Source organism: Emys orbicularis, chromosome 14, assembly GCF_028017835.1.
Source record: "Emys orbicularis isolate rEmyOrb1 chromosome 14, rEmyOrb1.hap1, whole genome shotgun sequence".
In the NCBI taxonomy this organism is placed as follows: domain Eukaryota; kingdom Metazoa; phylum Chordata; order Testudines; family Emydidae; genus Emys; species Emys orbicularis.
The window spans coordinates 38011328-38036562 of NC_088696.1; the positions used below are offsets into that span (position 1 = coordinate 38011328).

At 57.9% G+C, this 25235-nt stretch overlaps 1 protein-coding gene across 1 annotated transcript in view; it reads left to right on the forward strand.

Moving 5' to 3' along the window:
• The window catches only part of ADGRG1 (adhesion G protein-coupled receptor G1), a 38673-nt gene extending 13652 nt beyond the window's left edge, over positions 1 to 25021 (forward strand). The window contains exons 2-14 of the mRNA XM_065416368.1: positions 8358 to 8447; positions 9318 to 9749; positions 11801 to 11894; positions 12164 to 12311; positions 14188 to 14316; positions 19022 to 19138; positions 19571 to 19616; positions 20431 to 20531; positions 20662 to 20783; positions 21520 to 21794; positions 22442 to 22550; positions 22907 to 23175; positions 23711 to 25021. Of these exons, the coding sequence (XP_065272440.1) occupies positions 8408 to 8447; positions 9318 to 9749; positions 11801 to 11894; positions 12164 to 12311; positions 14188 to 14316; positions 19022 to 19138; positions 19571 to 19616; positions 20431 to 20531; positions 20662 to 20783; positions 21520 to 21794; positions 22442 to 22550; positions 22907 to 23175; positions 23711 to 23838 (2010 nt within the window). The 5' untranslated portion in view covers positions 8358 to 8407 and the 3' untranslated portion in view covers positions 23839 to 25021. The remainder of the gene's footprint in view (positions 1 to 8357; positions 8448 to 9317; positions 9750 to 11800; positions 11895 to 12163; positions 12312 to 14187; positions 14317 to 19021; positions 19139 to 19570; positions 19617 to 20430; positions 20532 to 20661; positions 20784 to 21519; positions 21795 to 22441; positions 22551 to 22906; positions 23176 to 23710) is intronic.
• Positions 25022 to 25235: the final 214 nt, after the last annotated feature.

The window sequence follows — 25235 nt, forward strand, 5'->3', positions numbered from 1 at the left end:
AAGAAAGGAGCCCACTCCTGATATGACCTAGCATGCAGTACATGAAACAAGGAAAAGCTAAAGGTAAACGCCTGTGTCCCCGGTGAATCAGATTTGATTGGTGCCTCAAAAAAGGAGTGGGGATTGGGGTGGCGAAGGCACACACTCAGGGGAAAATGCACCCCTTCCCGGGGACTAAACGCTACCTGTGCTTCCCACTGAGAATCTCCACTTGAGGCAGCAGCAGCAGAGCTCAGCATGCAAATTCTCAAGGTTTTATGTATTATACAGAGCTGAGGGCAGCCCTTCACTCTTCAACCTGGCACCACCTGTAGGGGTGGCACCACCTGGCAGGGGAGCCCAGCACCGCCCGTTGCTCATCGTTCTGGCAGGGAGTGACGGCAAGGAGCTGCCGTGCATGGGCTAATGTCCTGCCTTCAAGTGGCTTTGTCCTGGAGCCCAGCCTGGCAGTGCCTTGTGTGTACACACACCGCAAACAACCCCATCCTGACCATTCTGGAGTCAGCCCAGTGGGCTTCGGAGGGGTTCACCCGTAGCTCTGCTGAAAGACGGGGCCTCGGAGGGAGGGAGGGGAAGAGAAGCTCTGAGCTGGACGGGTCTCTGAGGCACAGCTCATTTTCTGGGCGTTGCACTGCAGAACATCTCGCCCACCACAGGGTGTGCTTCAACACCAGCCTCCCCACACTTCACACCCAGGCCCCGATGCCAGCAGGGACCAGAAGTCACAGGATCGCTGAGGTCTGGGATGTGGCTACAAACTACAACACTCACAGCCCTGTTGCAGCGCTCGAGCAGCTTGAGTCCAAACCACATTTACATATCAAGCACCAAGGGCCACTTGGTGGTTTCCTCCCCTCAGCTGGGGCCCTGCCCATCCTTATTTACACCTCACAGCCCTCACTAATTAGCATCTGTAGCAAACTGTGTGATCTGCACCCTCAAGAGGAGGAAAGAGAGGCCAATGAGTCCCAAAACCATAACTGCTCTGTGTCGTCACCAACCACCCCTTCACAAAGCCAAGCGCCGGAGCCTGGAAGTCCTGGATCACCCAGGAAACCAAGTCTCCTGGATATCACTGCCAGGGGGTCAGGACTGAGCATATCATGACAGAGCTCCTGTAACATGGCGTGCCCTCACCGCCACGGCACCTCCTGCTGGTTACCTCGGGAATTAGCTCATCCCAGCCTCAGAGCGCCTCCTGCTGGCTGGTGTCTCCCTACCGGTACCTGCTTCCTTTCCTCCTCCACCACTGTAGTTCAGGCCCTGCATCCCTTCCAGCCTGTGGTGCCCCTTCTCTTGGGTACTCCCCCGCAGCAGTGCCCCCACACTCGTGGTCCTCCCCTACCTGGGGAACCCCAGTCCCCTAAAACCACCTCAGTGACCCACTGCCAGTCTTCATCTATCCCCTTTCCCCAGGGGCAAACTGCAGTCTGAAGTGCCCACTCATCATCAGCCAGGGGGTTGGACCTGCTGCCTCTTCCTCCCCTGGCTGCTTCCCCACAGCCCTAGAACCTCTTCCGGCCCTGACAGCAAGGCCTCTGCCTGGGGGCTGGAGCTTCCCCAGCACTGCGCTGTCTAAAGTACCTTTTTCTCTTTCAGGCAGCCCAGATCCATCTCTCTCCGCAACTGGAGAGAGACTACCTGCCTTCTGGCCCTGCAGCCCTTTTATAGAGCCCAGCCTGGCCCTGATTGGCTGCCTCCCAGCCTTTTCTGATTGGCTCTCTGCCCCAGCCATCTCCAAGGGCTGGCTTTTAACCCTTTCAGGGCCGGAGCAGGGTGACCGCCCCGCTACAGCTCCCCACTCCTGGATAACATCATGCATCTCTGGCTATAGCTGATTCCCTTGCAAAGAATCATAGATATGAAGGGCAGGCAGGGACCTTGAGTGGTTCTCAAGTGCAGCTCCCTGCACTGAGGCAGAACCAAGTCATGAGGTCTTGCAACAAACAGCTTTATGGGAAAGCAGTGTCAGCACAGCCCGGGTTCGAGAGAGGGTGAGAAACCGCAGCCACCACCCTGGCTCCCTTTCCCAACATGGTTTCACTTGTGAGGAGCACAAGTGCGTCAGAAACAGGCCAGGATGAAGCTGACGCAGGGCGCGCCAGTGTGTGGAGAAAGGGGAAATGGTGACCGTGCTCCCAAGCCATCTCCCTCCCCAGCTTCAGGGTATGATGCCTGATACATCGACGCTGCAGTGACCCCCAAGAGGGCAGCGTGTGAGGACTCCTGGCTCGATGCATTTCCTGAGAGCAGAAACAGCAGTGAGGAAAGTATCTGGGGCGGGGAATGGCTCACTGGGGAAACCTGCAGTCAGGTCTAGAACTCACCAGGCTCCTAGCAAGAAAGCAGCTGTGCGGCTGGAGAACAGAGAAGAGGCTGGGGGCCTGAGAGCAAGCTGTGCCAAGCGAGGGGCCATGGAAGGGGCGGTTTTCAAAAGCCCGCAGAACTGGCCTAATTCTGCTCCCACTGAAGCCAATTGCAAGACTCCCATTGACTCCATAAACAACTCTCAGGGAAAGGGTGAGCGTGGTGTTGAATCTTTAGCAAAATCTTCCTTTCTCCCAAATGTTAATTAGTCATTAGAATTAAATAGGCCTCAACAAATACTAAGCATTTTAAACTGCCTAACTAAAACTTCTGGCCCCTTAACTTTCAGCCTCTTGTGTCATCATTTCACTAATTTTCCAGCCACCATACATAGGCCACGTCTACACCGGGGGAAATTGTGCACGTTCCCCACGTTGCTCGAACCAGTCTGTCTGCACTAGATGTTAGCAATTTGGGGAGTCCTAGTGTAAACGACCACCCACGGGGACAGGATGAAAGACTGTGGGTTTGTCTACACAGCAAAGAAAGATCCGCGGCTGGCTCCGGCTGAAGGGCTGCTTCATTGCTGTGCCGATTTCTAGGCTCGGGCTGGAGCCTGAGCTCTGTGATCCTCCCATCCTGCAGGGCCCTGGAGCCGGGGCTCCAGCAATGAAACAGCCCCACAGCCTGAGCCCGCGTCTGCTGGCCCAGCCCAGCTGGGGGGTTTTCTGTGCTGTGTAGGCATACCCGGCCAGGCAAACGTATATCACCCAGGGAGGGAGAGGGAAATGGAGAGAAAGGAGACAGAGGGCTGGGCTGATTATTAGGTGAGAGAGCAAAGATGAAAGAGGAGAGCGGGCTGGATAGGGTCCGGAGATGTAGAGTCGATGGAAAGGAGTGAAGATTGGGAGTAGGCTGGAAGGGAGGATGGGAGAGGAGAGGAGGACCGAGAAGATTGACAAAGGGGGACACAGAAAGAAGGAGGGAATGTGAGAGGAATGGAGAGAAGGAAATGGGCTTAATTCAGAGTGGAGCAGATCAGCTCTTGCCTCCCCCACAGCCCCTTCTACTCCCCCAGGAGGCGTGCAGGCCAGCATTCCCTCCTCAGCCGCTACTTCAGAGCAGCTGTCGGGCAGCCCTGTTGTCTCATTCCCTGGCGTGTCTGCCAGCTCCTTGGCCCACCCGGTGCCAGACAGCATTGGGCAAAGCGAAACTCGCGCTGCGAGCCAGAGTTTCTGAGCAGCAGCTGCACAGGGGCTCCAGTCACTTTGCTCTGCCGTGCTGATCAATATCCTACTTTCTGGTGTGGTTAGACAATGAAACTGCTCTAAAAATGAACACGCAGGGCCGTGCAGCCTGGAGGTGGAGGTAGCATACAGGCAGTAAGCACCCACTCTGGCTTTCAAGCTAAGAGTGCTGGCCCATGGGTGTAGCTGGGCTGGTGAAAAGGAGGCATGTGGCACTGTTAGCATCTTCTGCTCGCATCTGAAGCTGTGAAGACCACTCCTTCTAGCACTGCATACTATCAGCCCCTGGCGCATTGTTTGCAGAGCAGCTGCGACAGATAGGGCTCCTAAACTAAGCTTGCATTGGAAACCTCCAGCCTCAGTTCCCGCAGCAGCCCGGTGCTTCAGATCTTATTCAAATTGGGAACAGAACCACAAGAGCTGTGCAGTTGACCACACAAGCAAAAACAGGAGCTGCTGAGCTGTCTGTCCCTGAAGCTGAAGTCACTAAGGGATGGCCAAGAGCATGTCTCATGACTTCCCTACTCTGAGTTTTCTCTCTGGCCTAACCAGCCTCTGTTCCTCTTCCCTTTATTCCCCCTTATCTTTATGCTGGATCCATGTTAACACACTGCAGCCACACCCAATCGACTCAGACAGAAACCAGCACTTGAGTGCTGGGGTTAAAACCCAAAGACTTGGTTCCCAGGAGCGCAGGCAGCTCTCATGCTTGGAGGAGTAACAGCAGGTCCATGGTGCCTGCCAGAGGGCTGACGGGAGCACGTAGGGGCTGGCGATCGGGCTTTGGAAAGCTAGCGCCTGCATCCCAACAGCAGGGAATCCTCAGGGGTTTAAAATCCTGACTCAAGGGAGGTTTTTCCGTTAGTGTCACTGACGCCAGGATTTCACCCAGAGAGTCTGATTCTAATTTCATTGTCAGTGGCTTTCCCCCAGTTTAACTCAGCTGATTCCAAGGGAGTTTTTACTGATTTACACCTGCGTATGCGAGATCAGAATCACCCCCAGACATTCATAACGGCAGTAAAGAAAAATACAGATATGGTCTTGCCCCAGAGTTTTATACTAGTTCTGCAGCAGCACCTGTAAAGGTGTAACCATGGAAACGCGGCCTGGTCTCCTGGGGAAGGAGCAGGTAACAAGGACCCCCCAGCTTGCCCATGCAGGCAGGAGTGGGGGAAGGAATGAACTGACATTTGAGGGGTGGGGAGAGTTTTGACCAGACTGTTCAATTCTAGAGGCAGGAAATGGAATGTGGCAAGAGAGATTGTGCAGACAAGCTAGTATTGTGGGCAGGGCCCGTCTCTGTACCTGGCACAGCGTGGCCCGGATTCCTGACTGGGGCTGTTAGGACGACTGCAATATAAATAATGAACAAGAGCTGTCACTTCCTTTGCGGGGACCACGAACCCCGGCCCGCACACTCAGCTGAGTTGGTGTGTTCTATGTTTCTCCTCTGGCGTCCTGCTTCTCACTGTTCTTTCTCTCCCCTCCGCACTCACCCCCTTGTGGGTGACACACACAGAGCGTTGCATATTTCAGTGTGTTAGAACGTAAATGAGCCTGTGGTGGCTGGTTTTATTATCTGAGAGCAGTAGTGTGGGAAAGGCTGATCTACAAGTGCAAAGAACTCGCTGCGAAATCCTCCAGCCTCAGAGAAACAGTAGAACCCCGAAAGGGCAAACAGACTCCCCCTGCGCTCACAAGTGATTGGTCAGCTAGTCCTGCTGGAAAGTTTGGTTAGTTGCTTTAGTGCTGTGAAGGTGCTGGGTTAACACCCCTTGAGACTGGAGTCATCCCTTGTAGCCACAGAACAGGTACAACAGGGGCAGTAGCAAGCTTCCCTAACGCTCTCCCGCCAGTCTCCATGGCTTCCCTGCTGAGAGACCCTCCAAGGAAACATCACTTATGGGAAAACAGGAATCACCATCCTGGATCGGATCAGTGATTCAACAAGGAACCTACGAGCAGACCAGTGGAGAAGGCCACATCCGGCCCAAGGGACCCTCCTGCCCAGCCCCTGAGCTCCTGGCCCGGGAGGCTACCCCCAGCTGTTCCCCCTCCCCCGCAGCCAGGGCCGGCTCCAGGAACCAGCATTCCAAGCAGGTGCTTGGGGCGGCAATCTGCAAGGGGCAGCAGTCTGTGTGTTTTTGCCGCCCCAAGCAGCGTGCCGAATTGCTGCCACAGACGGCGGGGGCCGTCCGTGTGCCGTTAGGGCGGCACGCGCGTTTCCGCGGCGGCAGCAATTCGGTGGCAGCTTCTATGTTCAGCTGCCCGCGGCGGCAATTCCGCGGCTTCAGTCTTCCAGCTGAAGACAGAAGCTGCCGCCGAATTGCCGCCGCCGCGGAAACGGGCGTGCCACCCTAACGTCACACGGACTGCCTCCACGGTGGCAATTCGGCGCGCTGCTTGGGGTGGCAAAAATGGTAGAGCCGGCCCTGCCCACAGCCTCAGCTCACTCCACCGCCCATGCAAGGCTCTGGGCGGCGGGGCTGTGAGCTTCTGGGGCAGCACAGCTGCAGAGCCCGGCCTGACCCGGTCTCTGTGCTGCGTGGTGGCAGTATAGCCCAGCTCCAGCTAGGCAGCGTGGCTGTAGCACCGCCAGCCACCGGTGCTCCAGGCAGTGCAGTAAGGGGGCAGGGAGCAGGGGGGGTTAGATAGAGGACAGGGGAGTTCGGGGTGGTGGTCAGGGGGCGGGGGTGTGGATAGGGGTCGGGGCGGTCAGAGGGCGGGGAACAGGAGGGGTTGGATGGGGCAGAGGTCCCGGGGCGGGGCAGTCAGGAATGAGAGAGGGGTTGGATGGGGCAGCGGGGGGCAGTAAGGGGCAGGGGTTCCGGGGGCGGTCAGGGAGAAGGGGTGGTTGGATGGGGCAGGGGTCCCAGAGCGGGGCAGTCAGGAATGAGAGGGGGAGTTGGATGGGCCCGCGGGGGGCAGTCAGGGGCAGGGGTTCCCAGGGCAGTCAGGGAACAGGGAGAAGGTGTGGTTGGATGGGGCAGGTGTCCCAGGGGGGTGGCGTCAGGGTGGCAGGAGTCCTGGGGGGGGCAAGTGGATGGGGGGGGGGGGAAAACCAGACCCCTTCCCCTAACCGGCCCTCCATACAATTTCTGAAATCCGATGTGGCCCTCAGGCCAAAAAGTTTGCCCATCCCAGTCCTATAGGCAAACTCCCATATGCTCACTAGCCTGGCTAAAAATAGCAATGGAGATACAGCAGCGTGGGCTGTACAAGCACACCGGGGACCCTGGTTTCCTACTCACATTGCTGAAACCCACGCTTCTATTGTTAGCCACGATAGCGCAGGTATATCTGCTGGAGCAGCCTCTCTGCTTTGATTTCATGATAGACTTATCCTCTGGCAATGGCCAGTCCCGCTTGCTTCAGAGGAAGGAGCCGAAAACCCGGTATTGGAATATTGTGGACTGACCTGCGCAGAGGGGCAGTTACTGTCAGTTGCAGCGATGGGTTTTGCGATGTGGACACCTGTCGTTTAGGAGCTGGATCCAGACCAGTAGCTCTTTCCGCACATGCCACTGAACAGCTGTCAGAACATTCTGTTCTTTCCTTGTGCTGGATTTCACCTCGTTATAATTTCAGCAGCGCCGCGAATGAAAATGGGAGGAAGGAAAGATAGGAGCGAGCCAGGAATCAGATGTAATGCAGTGAAATGGTTATAGAAAAACAGCTGGGGCAGATCTGCTGGCTGTAGAAGTAGGGGTTGAACTAGAGCAGGGTTTCTCACTCTGTGAGGCGCGACCCAAAATGGGATCGCTAGAATGTATCAAAAGTTTGTGGGGCAGGCTGGGCTCAGTTCCCCACTCTGGACATTGTGACCTGGTGCATGGGCAGGGCCAGCTCCAGGCACCAGCCTGGCAAGCAGGTGTTTGGGGCGGCCGCTCCGGAGAGGGGCGGCAGGTCCAGCAATTCGGCGGACAGTCCCTCACTCCCGCTCGGAGCGAAGGACCTCCCACCGAATTGCAGCCACAGATCGCGATCGCAGCTTTTTTTTTTTTTTTTTTTTTTTTGGCTGCTTGGGGCGGCCAAAACCCTGGAGCCGGCCCTATGCATGAGGTCTCGGTGCCACTCCGGTTTGCCCCAGCCACCCCTCCATCATGACAGCATGGGGACAGCTGGGCCAAATTGGAGTGAGTGGTGCTGCAACCCCAAGCACCAGGTCACAACTCCACTTCCACAAATTTGGCCCGGCCAGGCCAAACCTGAGCAGCGCTGCGACCCCAGAGGTTGCAACACCCAGAGCGGGGAGCTGAGCCCAGCCAGCCCTAGGGACTAAGAGCTGGGAGGGAGCAGCTGGGGTCACATTCTCTGATAAATGCTTGCACTCCAGTGTACCCCCAGCCTGCAGGACCTTCCAATGTACCACTCCCTGTGTCCCGCACTGCTTCCCGCAGCTCCCATTGCCCGGGAACGGCGAACCGCAGCCACTGGGAGCTGTGGGCGGCCGTGTCGGCGGACGGTCAATGTAAACAAACTGTCTTGCAGCCCACCAGCGGATTACTCTGACGGGCCACAGGTTGTCCACCACTGCCCTAGTGGCAGATGACACTAGAACAGTTGTGTCCAGCCTTCTTGCACGGATAGAGCTACCATTCTGTCTTCTCTCTGGTACTCACAGGAACACAATTCCTGGCATTTGCAGGTGTCCCACACCTTGCGTGGTAGCTCAACTCAGCCCATGCCGACGCAGAAAGAACTGCAGGCTTTTCTGTCTGTTCCAGGCCCTGAGCTGTGAAAAATTCCTGCAGTTCTCTAGACAAACTCACTCTGCTGTTGTGTGCTTCTCTCTCTCAGGGTCAAAGTCTCTCACTGAGGAACGTCAAGAGCTGGGAAAGCCACCCACGATGGATCGCCTCCTTCTGGCTCTGCTTTTCCTTTTGCAAGGTAATATTCTCCCTGGTTATTTCCTCACCTCTACGCTGGTCTATATGGCTTACAACAGCCGAGGTGGCAAGGATGTAGCATAATCAACCTTCTGCCCCACCTCCAGTGCCAGGATAGTACCTGTTAGGAGGAAACAGTGGTCCCAGTATGGGTGGAGTGAGGTGGGGGGCAGGAGGTATAGAGGGACTTTCCCTCTAATTAAGTTTTCTGAAAGACAGAGAGACCGTCATTGTGTTCCGAGATGGAATTCCCCTCTCCTTCCAGGACAGGCTGGAGGCATGTAGATGAATCAGGGCAGGAACAAGACTGGATGAACATGGAGAACGCATTATTGTTATCTGTGTTCCTCATGTCCTACAGCACACCTGGGAGCGATCAGCCACCTGGGTGAGGTTAGAGTCCATTTAGAGGAAGGATGGGCCTGGCCTGAGCCTCAGGAGAGCTGGGTTCCCGTCTTGTTCTGAAAACACCTCCCTGGGTGACCGTGGGCAGTCACTTAGTCTCTCTGGGCCTCACTTCCCCATCCATACCATGGGGATAACAGGCCTGCCCTGCCTCACCGGGGAGTGTGTGGCTGAAGGCATAAAAGACTGGGAGGCACTCAGACACTATAGTAGTGGGTTCTTCCATGACTCCCAAGATTTTCAGAGCAGGAGCGCTCTCTCTCTCTCTCTCTCTCTCTCTCTCTCTCTCGTATATGGGCAGAACCTACCACATTGGGGGCCCCGATGCTTCCTGTGATCCATGTAATAAGTAGTAGACAGCTGTGTCATGTGGGGTCACCGAGGAGGTGAATAACCTGGGGAACTCCTGGCGTATGGAGCCCCTCAGGCTGAGCTACACCTTACAGTGCGGTTTTGTGTAACGCAGGGGTCGCAGGAAGCAGCCGCCACGCAGAAGACTTTCGATTTTGTGGCGAAAGAAGCCAAACGAATAAAAGCCATATCACTTATCAGATGCGGCCAGAGAACATCATCATCACCATCGAGAACAGTGCTGACATGCTGAAGATAAGTGCGCCATTCCCACCAAACCTTGTAAACTTCTCTTTACCCGACAAGTTGGGGAACTACCGCTTCTGCCTCTACTGGTACCAAAGGGATAGGATTTTCAACCTCACGTACGGCAGAAACAACTACACGCTGAGTACCGAGGCAGAGCCTTCCTTCCACTTTTCAAACCCAAGCGCACCGCAGAATAGAAGTGGGGTTCCTGTGCTTTCCAGCGTGTCCTACGCCTACGGCAAAGGCCTGCAGAACACCTCCCTCAGCAGCGCTGCTGTTTACTCCTTCTCCATCCGTGGTACAGTTGAATCAATACGTTAAATGGGTTAGAGAACTTGCAGCGGTACCACCGCAGCCTCTGAGCGTGTTCAGTCTCAGAAGCTAAGCAGGGCTGGCTCTGTCTGCCCATGGATGGGAAGGTTCTGGGAAAACCCCCGAGGCAGCTGATGCTCCATTAGGAGATAGAGAAGGGCATTTGGCTTCTCCACTGGTCACTAATTCCATCATTTTTCAAAAATGGCCACTAGTTTTGGGTTCCTCATTTTTGGGGCACCCACATGCAGCGCTCTGTGGCCGATTTCCCCACGGTGTCGAAATCCCACCTCTCCCAGTGACAAGAACTGGAGTTGTGGGTTCTCAACACCTCTGGAAATCCAACCCAAAGTTTCTCTGTGTAAGCACACAAAGTAAGTGGCCACTTTTGAAGACGTGGCTGCAAAGGTCCTGCATTTCACCGGATAACCCCTCATCTAGTCACAATGTCCCACCTTTAATGGCCAGTTGGGCTGCCTTCAGCAGTGCAGGGGTCCTCAGGTCACAGCTGTATGGGGGCCTTATAGGGATCCATCAGGACTCCATCCTTTAGAACAGAGGTGGGCAAACTACAGCCCGTGGGCCACATCTGGCCCACGGGACCGTCCTGCCCAGCCTCCGAGCTCCTGGCCCGGGAGGCTAGCCCCAGGCCCCTCCCCTGCTGTTCCCCCTCCCCCGCAGCCTCAGCTCGCTCACTCTGCCTCCGGTGCAAGGCTCTGGGTGGCGAGGCTGTGAGCTCCTGGCTCCAGCAGGGGGGGTTGGATAGATGGCAAGGGAGTTTGGGGTGGTGGTCAGGGGGCGGGGGTGTGGATAGGGGTTGGGATGGGAACAGGGTTGAATGGGGGCAGTGGTCCTGGGGGCGGCCATCAGGAATGAGAGGAGGGGTTGGATGGGGCGGCGGGGGCCCGGGGGCGGTCAGGGGACCGGGAGCAGGGGTGTGTGGATGGGGCAGGGGTCCCAGAGGGGCCGTCAGGGAACAGGGGGGTTGGATGGGGCAGGAGTCCCGGGGGAGCAAATAGGAGGAGGGGGCCGGGCCATGACCCCTTCCCCTAACCGGCCCTCCATACAGTTTACGAAACCCAATGCGGCCCTCAGGCCAAAAAGTTTGCCCGCCTCTGCTTTAGAACATCTGCCAGTTGGAGAGCGCTGAGATCAGATGAAGCTCTGGGTGCTAGGACCTGCAGTCTCCATGGCTGCACATGGGTACTGGAGTGGCCTCGGCTGCATTCTGGTTAGAGACACGCAGAGTAAGAGACGGGCGAGCAGGAGCATGCATACCGGAGATTGCACCTTGAGGTTCTCGGCCTGTGCAGATAGGAACGACATGAGTTTGCACCTATGCTAGAGCTGCCAGACAGTGTGGCAAAGCGATTGTCAAAGTATCCATTACTGGCTATTCCCCTCAGCTAGCCCATTCCTTACAGTTTGGTGCAGCCAGTTGGCTGTTCAGAAGCCCTCTGCAAACTTCAGCAAGCCCATCTCCTGGGCAACTGAAGCCCAGAGAGGAATGAGACAGGCAAGAAACTCACCACCATGGGCTGTCTCCCCTCTCCTGCATCCCGGTGGATGCAAGAGGCTCAGGGCTCACCTCATGCGAATACTTCCTTTTGCATGGCCAGCCCCAGCGGCTCGGCTCCAAAGGGCAGGTTTGTGAAGGTATTTAGGCACCAGAAGATGCCTAGAGGGGCTTTGGAGAATCCCCTTAGGTGCTGAATAACTTTGAAAGTCTGGCCCCAAATGCCTTAAGCCGTACCCATGCTTTGCTTGGCCATTCCGACCTACCCAAGCATAACCATTGCAAACAGCCGGCGACTGGCTCGCCACTCACTCATGCTGATGTAAATCAGGAGTGGCTCCATTGAATTCAGACCAGTCCTCATCACACCCATGATTGCCAAACAATTAATAACGCAGTCGCCTGAGAACACAGTATAAAGCACTTGCTGCCTGGGGGAGGGATGCTACAGAAACCAGCGTTGTCCCCTCTTCACAGAACTAATCCAGCATTCTCTTTTCTTTCCACATCGACTGCTGAAGACATCAGCAGGGTGCATGCGATTGAAGAAGAATTAAGGACTTTAGCAAACTACATGAAGACACCCACTGGAAGAAAGACCATTGCACCATATGAGTGAGTACAGTATACAAACTATGTCCAGCTCCTCCTCCCCAGATCAGGCACTTGCCATCACTGTCTGTACAGCCTCACATGCCCGAGGAGTGTGTCTGTGGGGAGCTCTGGTTTTCAGGAGAGGTAGGTCAGATATACAGCCTCCCAACCCCAGCAGCGGGTCCTCAAAACTCTCCTCCTGTCACTTGGTGGTGGTACAGCCCCTGCTTTGAGGCTCTCTTCCCTCCTACCCTCTCTAGACCCATGCTCTGTTCCTTCTTCCCCAAAAGGAGACTTCGGTGTTTGGAATCGGACCTGGAACAGGTGGTGTTTGAAGGGGAGAACAAGACTTTTGGGACGAGTACAGTGCGTGCGACTGTTTTGAAGATAGGGCCCAGTAAAGCCTCTCAGGATCTGCCCTTCATGTCTGAACTGGAGGTGAGTGCAGGTGTGCCAGGGGTCACAGAGCCATGACCATAGAGTTCAAGGCCAGAAGGCACCACCAGATCATCTAGTCTGACTTCCTGTACAGTACAGGCCACCAACACCCGCACACTAACCCAACAACTGAAACGAGACCCAAGTATTGCAGCCTAAAGGAGACTAGCCTATTGTGTGCCACAGGCAGAGAACAGCAGGGACCAAGGTGCCCGAATGCCTGTGGACAGCAGGGAAATGATGAAGTCAGATACACTCAAATGATCCTGGCAAGCGACCCGCGCCCCATACTGCAGAGACGGGCGAAAAGCTCTCCAGGTCACTGCCCATCTGAGCTGGGGGACAGTTCCTTCTCAACCCCCATACGGCAGTGATCAGTTAGACCCTGAGCATGTGAGCAAAGAACCAGCCAGCCAAGCACCCGAGAGAGAGAACACTCAGGATCACCTCAGCACACCAGCCACCCCCATTCAATGTCCCACCTCCATCTCTGAGGCTTCAGAGGAAGGAGACAAAAAAATTACCTGGGGGCAAGGGGAAACCCTCCCTTCCTGATGCCTGCCAGTGACCAGTTGAAGCCCTGAAGCATGAGGGATTCAGCTTTATTTTACATAAGAACAGACAGCACAGATTCCATCTCAGCCATTCCTTCCCCCAAATCCAGGGGGTATCTGTTCCCTACAGGTCTCTTACCTGAGAGTCATGCCCTCCTCCAGGGCTTCCCACAGGAGTCGATCTGCTTCTTGTAGCTCTTCCTGATGGCTCCATACCCAGCTGGCCTGCCTGCTGGCTTCTAGAATCGCCTCATCCCTAGCTGATCAGTCACAGGCTGGGTCCTGCTCCCCTTAATGGCCCAGCCATCCAGGGACAGACTGAAATTACCTGCAGGGCCTAAAGCAGAGTCTGTGCTAGGTGCCTCGAGCAGGGATCCCAGACCAACCGGAGCGTTTGCAGAACCTCTTGATGCACTTGGCATGTTTCCAGGTTGTGCCTTGTTCTCTGTGGAACCTTTCCAGGTCGTGGTCCTGGGTTGGTCTTCGCAGCATTACAGTTTGCAATGTAGAGGGGACCTGACTCGTTCCCATAACCAGGGTAACCTGGGAGATGTCTGGTTACAGCGTGTAGTTAAAGGGATGCCCTCACCCCGAAAAATCAGACTTCTGTTCTTTGTACCGATTGCCAGGGAAATCTCCTCTTCACTCTGGTTTCACTTTCTTCCCTTGCCGCCTTGGGCAGCACTTGGTGGGGGCCCATGCTCTGACTAGTCACACTTCCTGTCTCATGAGGGTGATCAGAGGAGCCCCCTGCCCTCACTCCCGAGGAGAGGTCGCTGGCAGGCTGTGCCATGGGCCCTGCCAGAGGGCTGCGCACCCCTGTGAGGGCAGCCAGGAGGGAACCTCCTTTCCTTGAGACTCCTGCATGGGGAGCCCGGCTCCGCCCTTCTGGCATGAGGCTGGGGAACAGCGGGAGGCAGGGGAGGCAGAGGACCTGCCTTTAGAGCCCAGGGAGGAGCGTCGAAGTTGTGAGGCTTCATCTCAGTGCTGCTGCCGAAAGGAGGGAGCAGCAGGGAGCCGCCAACCCGGCTAAACGACTGGAATAGAAACGTTCTTACCTCAAGTTGCTGGCGTCCCTTTAACACCCAGTCGGGTGCCGTCCACACTACAAACCAGAGCAGTGATGCGTGTGGGTCCCTGGCCTGGGCATTAGCTCCTCAGCTGGGGTAAATCAGCGTAGCTCTGGTGATGCCGATTTACCCCAGCAGGTGTTGTGGTGCGTGTGTAGCCAGAGCCCAAGGCTTTCCCTAGCGTCCTGTGCCTGGGCAGCCTCACCGCGTGCGCCGGGCACTCTGAGGGCTCTGCTGGGCTTTGTTTTGCAGGTGGGCAGAGAGGTCCATGGGTTTGAGGTGAATCTGCCGAGGATCCTCTTTGCACAGGTGAAGGGCAGGGTGAGGAATGCTGAGAAGCGAGTGGTCCTGATGGATATCAACAACAAGGCCCTTTTCCGGGTAAGGGCTGGGCCCTGGGATGGGAATGAATGTGGTGCTCGTGTGCAGTAAGCGAGGGGCTAATAGTGCTGGGCAGCGCTGGGCCAGGTTTGGTTGGGAGCAGCTGCTGCGAATGCCGATGACGCAGGCTGTGCACAGCTCTGCCAGGGCAGCTCGAGAGCATCCCCGCTGCTGGTCCTGCCCTGCTCCCTCGGTCTGCCGGTCCGTGGGAAATCTAACCTGCCGCGCAACCTCCTGCTCAGCCAGGTTTGGGCTGGCTCCCAGCTCTGACCCCCGACTACAGCACCCCCTCCTGTGCCAGCCCTGCCAATGCCCCTCCCCCCCGACTACAGCACCCCCTGCTGTGCCAGCCCTGCCAATGCCCCTCCCCAACTCACAGCACCCCCTGCTGTGCCAGCCCTGCCAATGCCCCTCCCCCGACTCACAGCACCCCCTGCTGTGCCAGCCCTGCCAATGCCGCTCCTCCAACTCACAGCACCCCCTGCTATGCCAGCCCTGCCAATGCCCCTCCCCGACTCACAGCACCCCCTGCTATGCCAGCCCTGCCAATGCCGCTCCTCCGACTCACAGCACCCCCTGCTGTGCCAGCCCTGCCAATGCCCCTCCCCCGACTACAGCACCCCCTGCTATGCCAGCCCTGCCAATGCCCCTCCCCGACTCACAGCACCCCCTGCTGTGCCAGCCCTGCCAATGCCGCTCCTCCAACTCACAGCACCCCCTGCTGTGCCAGTCCTGCCAATGCCCCTCCCCGACTCACAGCACCCCCTGCTGTGCCAGCCCTGCCAATGCCGCTCCTCCAACTCACAGCACCCCCTGCTATGCCAGCCCTGCCAATGCCGCTCCTCCGACTCACAGCACCCCCTGCTGTGCCAGCCCTGCCAATGCCCCTCCCCCGACTACAGCACCCCCTGCTGTGCCAGCCCTGCCAATGCTGCTCCTCCGACTCACAGCACCCCCTGCTGTGCCAGCCCTGCCAATGCCCCTCCCCGACTCACAGCACCCCCTGCTGTGCCAGCCCTGCCAATGCCGCTCCTCCAACTCACAGCACCCCCTGCTGTGCCAGTCCTGCCAATGCCGCTCCCCCGACTCACAGCACCCCCTGCTGTGCCAGCCCTGCCAATGCCCCTCCCCCAACTCACAGCACCCCCTGCTGTGCCAGCCCTGCCAATGCCGCTCCTCCGACTCACAGCACCCCCTGCCAAGCCAGCCCTGCCAATGCCCCTCCCCCAACTCACAGCACCCCCTGCTGTGCCAGCCCTGCCAATGCCGCTCCTCCGACTCACAGCACCCCCTGCTATGCCAGTCCTGCCAATGCCCCTCCCCGACTCACAGCACCCCCTGCTGTGCCAGCCCTGCCAATGCCCCTCCCCCGACTCACAGCACCCCCTGCCAAGCCAGCCCTGCCAATGCCGCTCCCCCGACTCACAGCACCCCCTGCTGTGCCAGCCCTGCCAATGCCCCTCCCCCAACTCACAGCACCCCCTGCTCTGCCAGCCCTGCCAATGCCGCTCCTCCGACTCACAGCACCCCCTGCTATGCCAGTCCTGCCAATGCCCCTCCCCGACTCACAGCACCCCCTGCTGTGCCAGCCCTGCCAATGCCCCTCCCCCGACTCACAGCACCCCCTGCTGTGCCAGCCCTGCCAATGCCGCTCCTCCAACTCACAGCACCCCCTGCTATGCCAGTCCTGCCAATGCCCCTCCCCGACTCACAGCACCCCCTGCTGTGCCAGCCCTGCCAATGCCGCTCCTCCAACTCACAGCACCCCCTGCTGTGCCAGTCCTGCCAATGCCCCTCCCCGACTCACAGCACCCCCTGCTGTGCCAGCCCTGCCAATGCCGCTCCTCCAACTCACAGCACCCCCTGCTATGCCAGCCCTGCCAATGCCGCTCCTCCGACTCACAGCACCCCCTGCTGTGCCAGCCCTGCCAATGCCCCTCCCCCGACTACAGCACCCCCTGCTGTGCCAGCCCTGCCAATGCTGCTCCTCCGACTCACAGCACCCCCTGCTGTGCCAGCCCTGCCAATGCCCCTCCCCGACTCACAGCACCCCCTGCTGTGCCAGCCCTGCCAATGCCGCTCCTCCGACTCACAGCACCCCCTGCTGTGCCAGCCCTGCCAATGCCCCTCCCCCGACTCACAGCACCCCCTGCTATGCCAGCCCTGCCAATGCCCCTCCCCCCGACTCTCAGCACCCCCTGCTGTGCCAGCCCTGGCCCCTGCCCAGCCCTGCCAATGCCCCTCCCCCAACTCACAGCACCCCTGCTATGCCAGCCCTGCCAATGCCCCTTCCCCCGACTCTCAGCACCCCCTGCTGTGCCAGCCCTGGCCCCTCCCCAGCCCTGCCAATGCCCTTCCCCCGACTCACAGCACCTTCTGCTATGCCAGCCCTGCCAATGCCCCTCCCCCCGACTCACAGCACCCCCTGCTATGCCAGCCCTGGCAATGCCCCTCCCCCGACTCACAGCACCCCCTCCTATGCCAGCCCCGCCAATGCCCCTCCCCCCGACTCACAGCACCCCCTGCTATGTCAGCCCTGCCAATGCCCCTCCCCCTGACTCACAGCACCCTCTGCTATGCCAGTCCTGCCAATGCCGCTCCTCCGACTCACAGCACCCCCTGCTATGCCAGTCCTGCCAATGCCGCTCCTCCGACTCACAGCACCCCCTGCTATGCCAGCCCTGCCAATGCCCCTCCCCCGACTCACAGCACCCCCTGGTATGCCAGCCCTGGCCCTCAGCCCTGCCAATGCCCATCCCCCGACTCACAGCACCCCCTGCTATGCCAGCCCTGCCAATGCCCCTCCCCCCCGACTCACAGCACCCCCTGCCAAGCCAGCCCTGGCCCCCAGCCCTGCCAATGCCCCTCCCCCGACTCACCGCACCCCCTGCTATGTCAGCCCTGCCAATGCCCCTCCCCCCGACTCACAGCACCCCCTGCTATGCCAGCCCTGCCAATGCCCATCCCCCAACTCACAGCACCCCCTGCTATGCCAGCCCTGGCCCTCAGCCCTGCCAATGCCCATCCCCCGACTCACAGCACCCCCTGCTATGCCAGCCCTGCCAATGCCCCTCCCCCCCGACTCACAGCACCCCCTGCCAAGCCAGCCCTGGCCCCCAGCCCTGCCAATGCCCCTCCCCCGACTCACCGCACCCCCTGCTATGTCAGCCCTGCCAATGCCCCTCCCCCAACTCACCGCACCCCCTGCTATGCCAGCCCTGCCAATGCCCCTCCCCCGGCTCACCACACCCCCTGCTATGCCAGCCCTGGCCCCCAGCCCTGCCAATGCCCATCCCCCGACTCACCGCACCCCCTGCTATGCCAGTCCTGGCCCCCAGCCCTGCCAATGCCCCTCCCCCGACTCACAGCACCCCCTGCTATCCAGCCCTGGCCCCCAGCTCTGCCAATGCCCATCCCCCGACTCACAGCACCCCCTGCTATGCCAGCTCTGGCCCCTGCCCAGCCCTGCCAATGCCCCTCCCCCAACTCACCGCACCCCCTGCTATGCCAGCTCTGGCCCCTGCCCAGCCCTGCCAATGCCCCTCCCCCGACTCACAGCACCCCCTGCTATGCCAGTCCTGGCCCCCAACCCTGCCAGTGCCCATCCCCCGACTCACAGCACCCCCTGCTATGCCAGCCCTGCCAATTCCCCTCCCCCCCAACTCACAGCACCCCCTGCTATGCCAGCCCTGCCAATGCCCCTCCCCCGACTCACAGCACCCCCTGTTATGCCAGCCCTGGCCCCTGCCAATGCCCTTCCCCCGACTCACAGCACCCCCTGCTATGCCAGCCCTGGCCCCTGCCCAGCCCTGCCAATGCCCTTCCCCCCGACTCAGCACCCCCTGCTATGTCAGCCCTGCCAATGCCCCTCCCCCCCGACTCACAGCACCCCCTGCCAAGCCAGCCCTGGCCCCCAGCCCTGCCAATGCCCTTCTCCCGACTCACAGCACCCCCTGCTATGCCAGCCCAGAGACTCCCCCGAGCTGTTGCTGCCGATCTGAACTGTCCCCAGCGGCACAGTGTCCTGTGTGACCAGGTTGAGTAGGATGAGACCCAACAGCTTCTTTTTGCTGAGTGTCTTTAGCCAGGCTCTGAGCTCCCTTTTCCAGAGGAGCCAGGCCAGCGTACTCACGGTGCCTCCCCGCTGGAAAACGCTGTGGGCCCATCATAGCCACACACCGGGACAGTGCTAGGAGGGTCCCCAAATTCAGGTTCCGGCCAAAGCTCTGCCGGTTGCGATCTCCCTTTGTGCCTAGCGACTGCAGCTCAAACCGGTCCCTGGCTGGGCTCCGGAAGAAATGCCTCCAGCCCAGGCCCTGGCAGGGTATTGTACAGCTAGGGGCAGTATGGAAGGTGGCACCTTACCCTGCAGCTCCTCTCAGCGTCAGGATCCCGGAGCAGCTGGACCATTGGGGGTTGTGATCTGGCCTTTGTCCCAGTAAATACGAGGCCACCTGGTGTCCTGATGCCCTCCCCCAGATGCCTGTGCTACATCAGCTGTGACAGCGGCGAGGCACAGCCTGAGGAGAGACTGCGCCGGCTCCCGTAGCCTGGGTGCGCAGACCCTCCTTGGGCCTGTGTTGTCTGCTGAGGAAGGTGACAAGAAGCTCTCTGGGTCTGAGATCTCCGGGGGGTTTATAGCAGCTTGGTGCCCAGGAGCTGTCACTCTCCCACGCTGGCATCACGGGCTTTCCATCTCTTTCAGGACCAGAACAGCAGCAGGGTGCTCGGTGAAAAGGTGATTGGCATCACCGTGGGGAACACCTCCGTATCAGGCCTCCCACAGGACGTGGTCCTCAAATTCTTTCATGTCCAGCTACCGGTAGGTGTGAGAAACGGCCCCATTCCAATCAGTCTGCCCAGGGTGGGGGGAGGGGGCGGGGGCTGAGACCCTGCCAACTCAGTTTCTGCCTCGGCTCTGTCGCCCCATCTTCTCTAGGGGATGCCCTTCCAAAACACGTAGCTCAGGACAACTAGCCACTTCCAGAGAGACGGCACAGCCGGTGTCTGATCTTTCCCTGCCCCGATAGGCTGTTGCTGGGAGCAGCCTCCCTGTTGAAAAAGGAGGTGACAGACTGGACTGCTGGGGAGAGAATGATCTTTGTTTCCTGGCCCCAGTCACATGACAAGGGCCAGAGTTTCTTTTCTCCTCCTGCCCCATCTGCCCCTTGATCTGCCCCTCAGCCAAACTCGCCTGCCCCATGAATAACCCAGAGAGGCTCATGCATCACCATCCATGTTCTTGTCCTTTCAGAGGAACGTGACTCCACAGTGCGTGTTCTGGGACATGAACTCCAGCCGTGAGTATCTGAGAGAGAGCAGGCTGTGACTGACACCTGTGCAGTGGGGGAGTCCAGTGCTACCCTCCCGATTTGACAGCACCATATGCTGGCTTTGCACAGGTGTGAGGACTCAAGGTGCGGGGCAGGTGAGAACCAGACCCCTAGCCTAGCTACCCAAGGAAGGGAGTGAGCATCAGTCACTTTACAACCTGAAGCATGGGACTGGACTGTCCTTGGTATTTTAACTCTTGTAGAAACAAACTCTGGGGCAAGTCCAACTCCCATTGGAGTGAATGGAAAGACTCCCGTTTACTTCAGTAGGAGTGGGATTGGCCCAGCACATGGTCAGTGGCTGGATACATCCATCCCTTTTCCATCAGGAGATGCTGATTGGTTTTCACTCTGTCCTTCTCCAATCTGTGTCACTCACTCCAGCTCTCTGTGACTTCTCCTTTTCAGCCTCAACGGGGCTTGATTTGACAGCCTCCCCTTATCTGTGAATCCTGCCATTCCTCTAATGCCGGGGGACAGCCCATAGATCTCCATGGATGGCTAGATCTCAGGCGGTTCCCTCATGGATATCCCAAAGAATCTGTCCCAGGCCCTGCTCTCCACGCAGAGATGGGTGGGAGTGATTTTGGGTTCGAAGAGTCCCCAGTATAGCAGTGCTGCCATGTGGTCTGTATGAGAGTCACTGGGCCCCATTGCAAAGCACTCTCTCATTCTCACCTGCTTGCAGACACCGTGGGTCAAAGACTTTCTGTAAACATTGACTTGGGCTGAGTGTGTGAAACCTCCCACCTTCAACAGGAAACTGCTTTTCTCTTTGCAGATAGCCAAGGCAGCTGGAAAAATGATGGCTGTGAAACAGAGACGGGTAATAACCAGACAGTCTGCCGTTGCAACCACCTCACCTATTTTGCTGTGCTGATGGTGGGTACTGGGTACCAGCTCCCATTCGAGCTCTCTGCATCCTCACTGCATGGTCTCCGCAGTGATGGGTGAAGCTCTCAGCTCTTGCCCAGCATGGCTCTAACACCTCCCCTGTCCTCTCCATTCTCAGATGTCCTCTCCAGAGATAGATTACATCCACAAGGAGTACCTGACGATTATCACCTACATTGGCTGCATTGTCTCAGCTGTGGCTTCCCTCTTCACCATCATCTTCTTCTGCTGCTGCTCCAGGTACAGTACTATGGTTCGGGGCCGGGGATTAGCTAGCAGCCTGTAACTCGTGCTCATGCTGACCAGTTCGCTACCCCATGCAGGCAGCATCCCCCTCGGCTGCCATTACACACAGATTGGCCAAGATTTTCTAAAGGGACTGGTGATTCTGGGGGCCCAACGTGAGATGCCTGAAAGGGGCCGGATATTCAGGAAGTGCTGAGCACCCACCCCTAGAAACCAGACCCCTTTATGGGGTCTCCAGATGGGCCCCCAGAACCACCTATCATGTTTAATAATCTTAACCGCCATCTTGGTCTTTAGCACTAATGCAGCGAGCGTGGGCACGCACAGATCTTTAGCAGTGCGTTAACAAGGGGCTGACGCAGGCTAAAAGAGGCTTCCTTTGAGAAATTAGGCTGTATGCAATGGCCAAACCCGTCGCCTGCACACATGGTTCAAAGGCCAGAAGAGATGTAGCTTCCCAGTGGAACAAGGGGACCAGGATCGCTCACCTGTTGCAGTTACCAGTGGCTCAGCGTGTTCACCCATCACAGCCATCAGCTGGCCATCACATTTGGAATAGGCACTGGGCTCACAATCTCCTGTTGTTAAGACACAGATCTCTTGTGAGTCTCTGGTTAGGGTGAGCTGCTTGAATCAAAGCCCTGGGACCCCATCGTGGGGTTTTGTGGGTGCTGGGTCTGGGACTCCCAGACAGGAGCAGGAATGAAATCTCTTCCTCTCCCTTTCCCAGGAGGAAGCACAGAGACGGCACCGTAAACATCTACATTCACATGAACCTGCTGGGGGCCATCTTCCTGCTGGACGTGAGCTTCCTCATCACTGAGCACTTGGCCTCCATCGGCAGCGAGGCAGCCTGCAAAGCCAGCGGCATGTTCCTGCACCTCTCTCTGCTGTGCTGCCTGACCTGGATGGGCATTGAGGGCTACAATCTCTACAGGCTGGTGGTGGAGGTCTTCAACACCTACGTGGAGCACTTCATTCTCAAGCTCTGCCTGGTGGGCTGGGGTGAGTACGAAAGGAGGCCGAGATGGCCCTGAGAACGCCAGGCCTCTTCCCCCCACCAGAAGACTTTCCTCTCGTAAGGATAAGAGAATGATTTGCTCACCGTCCATAAGTACCTACCCGTGGAAGCGATTTCTGAGGGCAGAGGCTGTTTCATCTAGCAGGCAAAGGCATAAGACAAACCAATGTCTGGAAACTAAAGCTAGAGAAATTCAGGCTAGAGATCAGTCCCCTCACTAAAGCATTGGCGGCAGTGGTTTCTCCATCACTAAGGCTTTAAGTCAAGACTGGCTGTGTCTGTAAAAAAAAAAAAAAATACACTGTCGCTCAAACACAAGCTATGGGCAGGAGGCTCTGGGGGAACTTCTCTGGCCTGTGCTGTGCAGCAGGTCACACTAGAAGATCACAGAGGTCCCTTCTGGCCTTAACACCCACGAACCTATGAGCAGTGTGGACATGAGGACCCAAAGCTGTACCCAACCATCCCTGTTCAATGCACTGTCCTCAGTCCACCGCTAGGGTGCCAAAGGGTATGGGAGAACAACACGGTCAATTCCTTAGGAGTAGAAAGGATGGGCTCCTTTTTCAGGGACCTGCAAAGACAGGAATTGGGGTTAGGGGAACTACCTAATGCTGTTCTCTGCATCCAGGGCTTCCCATCTTTATCGTGGGTGTGATCTTCCTGGCGGGTCCGAGAAATTATGGACCATTCCCCATTGCAGTAGTTGACTCCCTTGAGAAATCCACCAATGCAACCATGTGAGTAATTGGAATGGCATCACCATGTTCCTGGTTATACCATCGCTAGCAGTGCCCCCTCCCGTGAGTCAGTTACACACGGTGTGCACCCTGGATCAGACCCACAGATTACATCCCCTCTGCTGGGGTTTGCCCTGAAACCTTTTCTTCCTCCCGCCTCTTCCTCCCGCCAGATCCCCAGCTGGAGTAAATCAGCAAAGCACTCGTGACTTCAGTGGAGCTGTACTGCCTTACATCAGCTGGGAGACCGGCCTCCATGTTTAACTCTGGGCTGGAGGCTGAATGTGCCGGGGGGTTCCCCCGAGCTCTAGCAGAGGATTACAGACCTGAACTATCTGCCTTTCTCTTCCCTCCAGATGCTGGATCACAGCCCCCCTGATCCATAACATAGTCAACCTGGGCTTCTTCAGCCTGGTGTTCCTCTTCAACACGGCCATGCTGGGAGCCATGGTGCGGGAGATCCTCAGGCAGAGAAACAGAGGCCACGAGCTTAAGCACGCCCTGGTTCTCCTGGGGCTGAGCCTGGTGCTGGGCATCCCCTGGGCACTGGCGTTCTTCTCCTTTTCCTCGGGATCGTTCCGGCTCGTCGTCATCTACCTCTTCACCATCATCAACACTTTGCAAGGTGAGCGCGCAGGGCCGGGCACGCTCTCCCCATCTCGCCCTCTCCCGGCGACGTGGGACCTGGCGTACATGCCGTCACCCCGGGGCGAGTTTCGGGGTAAATGGCGAAGGAGTCTGGAGTCTCTCTGAGGAGCAGCTGATGAGGCTGCCACAACCCTGTGCCCTATTCCTCACCGTGGGGGAGAGGCTCCCCTCCGTACTAGAGCGTGCCTCGTTGTACCTAGCCATCTCGCCTGCGGGGCCCTGGGATTTTCTGTGCGACAGCACCCAATGGCCACACGAGGGTGCCACCAGCTAAGGCACAAGACAGTGCTCTGCTACGTTAGTACAGTGATGGATCCGAGACCCTGTTAGCTCAGTTCATCTGACGTATAGTTTGTTCCTTTACAGTGGCAGTAGTGATGGGCTGAGCTGGCAGGGTGCCCCCATGCTCAGGCAGGGTGCCAGCCTCCCCCTGCCACCAGGTGACCCATTGTCCTGCTCTCTGCATTACCCCTGCCCAGTGAGCGCTCTCCCATTTCTCCCTTCTCTCGCAGGCTTCCTCATCTTCCTCTGGTACTGGTCAATGGTGCTGCAGGTCAGAAAGTCAAAGTCCTACCCCTCACTGAACAACTCCGACAGCGCCAGGTTGCCGATCAGCACCAGCCGCACGAGCGCAGACTGAATCACCCGCTTTCTCCGGTCACAGCTGGGACTGTCTCTGCCCCGTGAGTCAAGAACCAGGGATCGCACTCCCGGAGGGGAGGTGGAGGCATCACGTTTGTCTGATGCTCCTGCTTTGCTACACGCGGCCACGTATAATCACAAGGAATGTAGAGAAATTCACACACTCTGAACGGCCAGCATGGAGTCTGTTATACGCTAAGAGCACGGCAGCAGCTCGGTTTCTCTCTGCACATTCCCTTCTGGATCTCTCCGGTCCAGCCCTGCCTGGTTCCCATTGCATTAAACACCATTCTTGTATCACACGCACACACCTGGGCTCCCAGGTAGATCACCACTTCAGTATAAAGTCACGGGGAAAGACAGAGGGTGTTATAAGCCAGCAAGGGCTGCAGCCTTCTGACAGGGGATCGGGGACCTAGTCTGTTTCATGCTCCTTTTACAGCTCTTTCCACATCACAGCCTAGAGGGAGGGCAGGGGAGAGCCTGGAATCCACCTTTCCCAGGGCTCCAGTCACATCAGGCAGCTGCCAAGTGAATCCACAGTGCAGAGGAGAGATTGGGCAGCTGTAAAGGTTTCATTTTCTTCAGAATGCAGCACAGGCCCATGAGCGGCTGTGGCAGGTCCAGACTGGACCAGGCACGTGGGGGCTATGTGCCCCTTAGGTAACAAGGCCTGGGGGGTGCTGTCACCCCTCCTGCCCAAGGTATGTGGGGTGCTTCTGGGGGAGCTTGAGGCCATGGGGCTGTAGCAGACAGCCCTCGGTGTACAGGTGCAACTCAGCGCTGTGTCTCCCATTCATCAGACCTGCATGCTGTTCTGCCAGTGCTTCCCCAACAGCTACCCAGCCCTGGGCCTGAAAGATCAGGCCAGCCAGGACGGAGTTGATGCTAGAGAGTTGGAGGGATGCTCCAGAGGCCATGGCAGAGCTGGAGATTGCTGATCCCATTCCTGAAGGGGGGTGGTCCTCCTGTTGCATTGTAATGTGGTGATGTCCTTGGGTTCTTCACGTGGGCCTAGAATCCCAGCTTGCTTCAATGATTGTGAAAGCCTCTTTTCATCTGCAGCTGGCCAGGATCTTTCACCCTTCTCTTGCACATCTGGCTTTCACTTATCCTAGGGTTACCATATTTGAACTTTCAAAAAAGAGGACACTCCGGGGGGGTAGCCCTGCCCCCTAGCCACTCCCTCCCACTTCCCGCCCCCTACAGAACCCCCAACCCATCCAACCCCCCCTGCTCCTTGCCCCCTGATCGCTCCCTCCCGGGACCCCTTCCCCTAACCACCCTCAGGACCCCACCCCCTATCTAAGCCTCCCTTGTCCTTGTCCCCGACTGCCCCACTCTAACTGCCCCCCTAGGACCTCACTCCCTACCTGTCCCCTGACTGTTCTGACT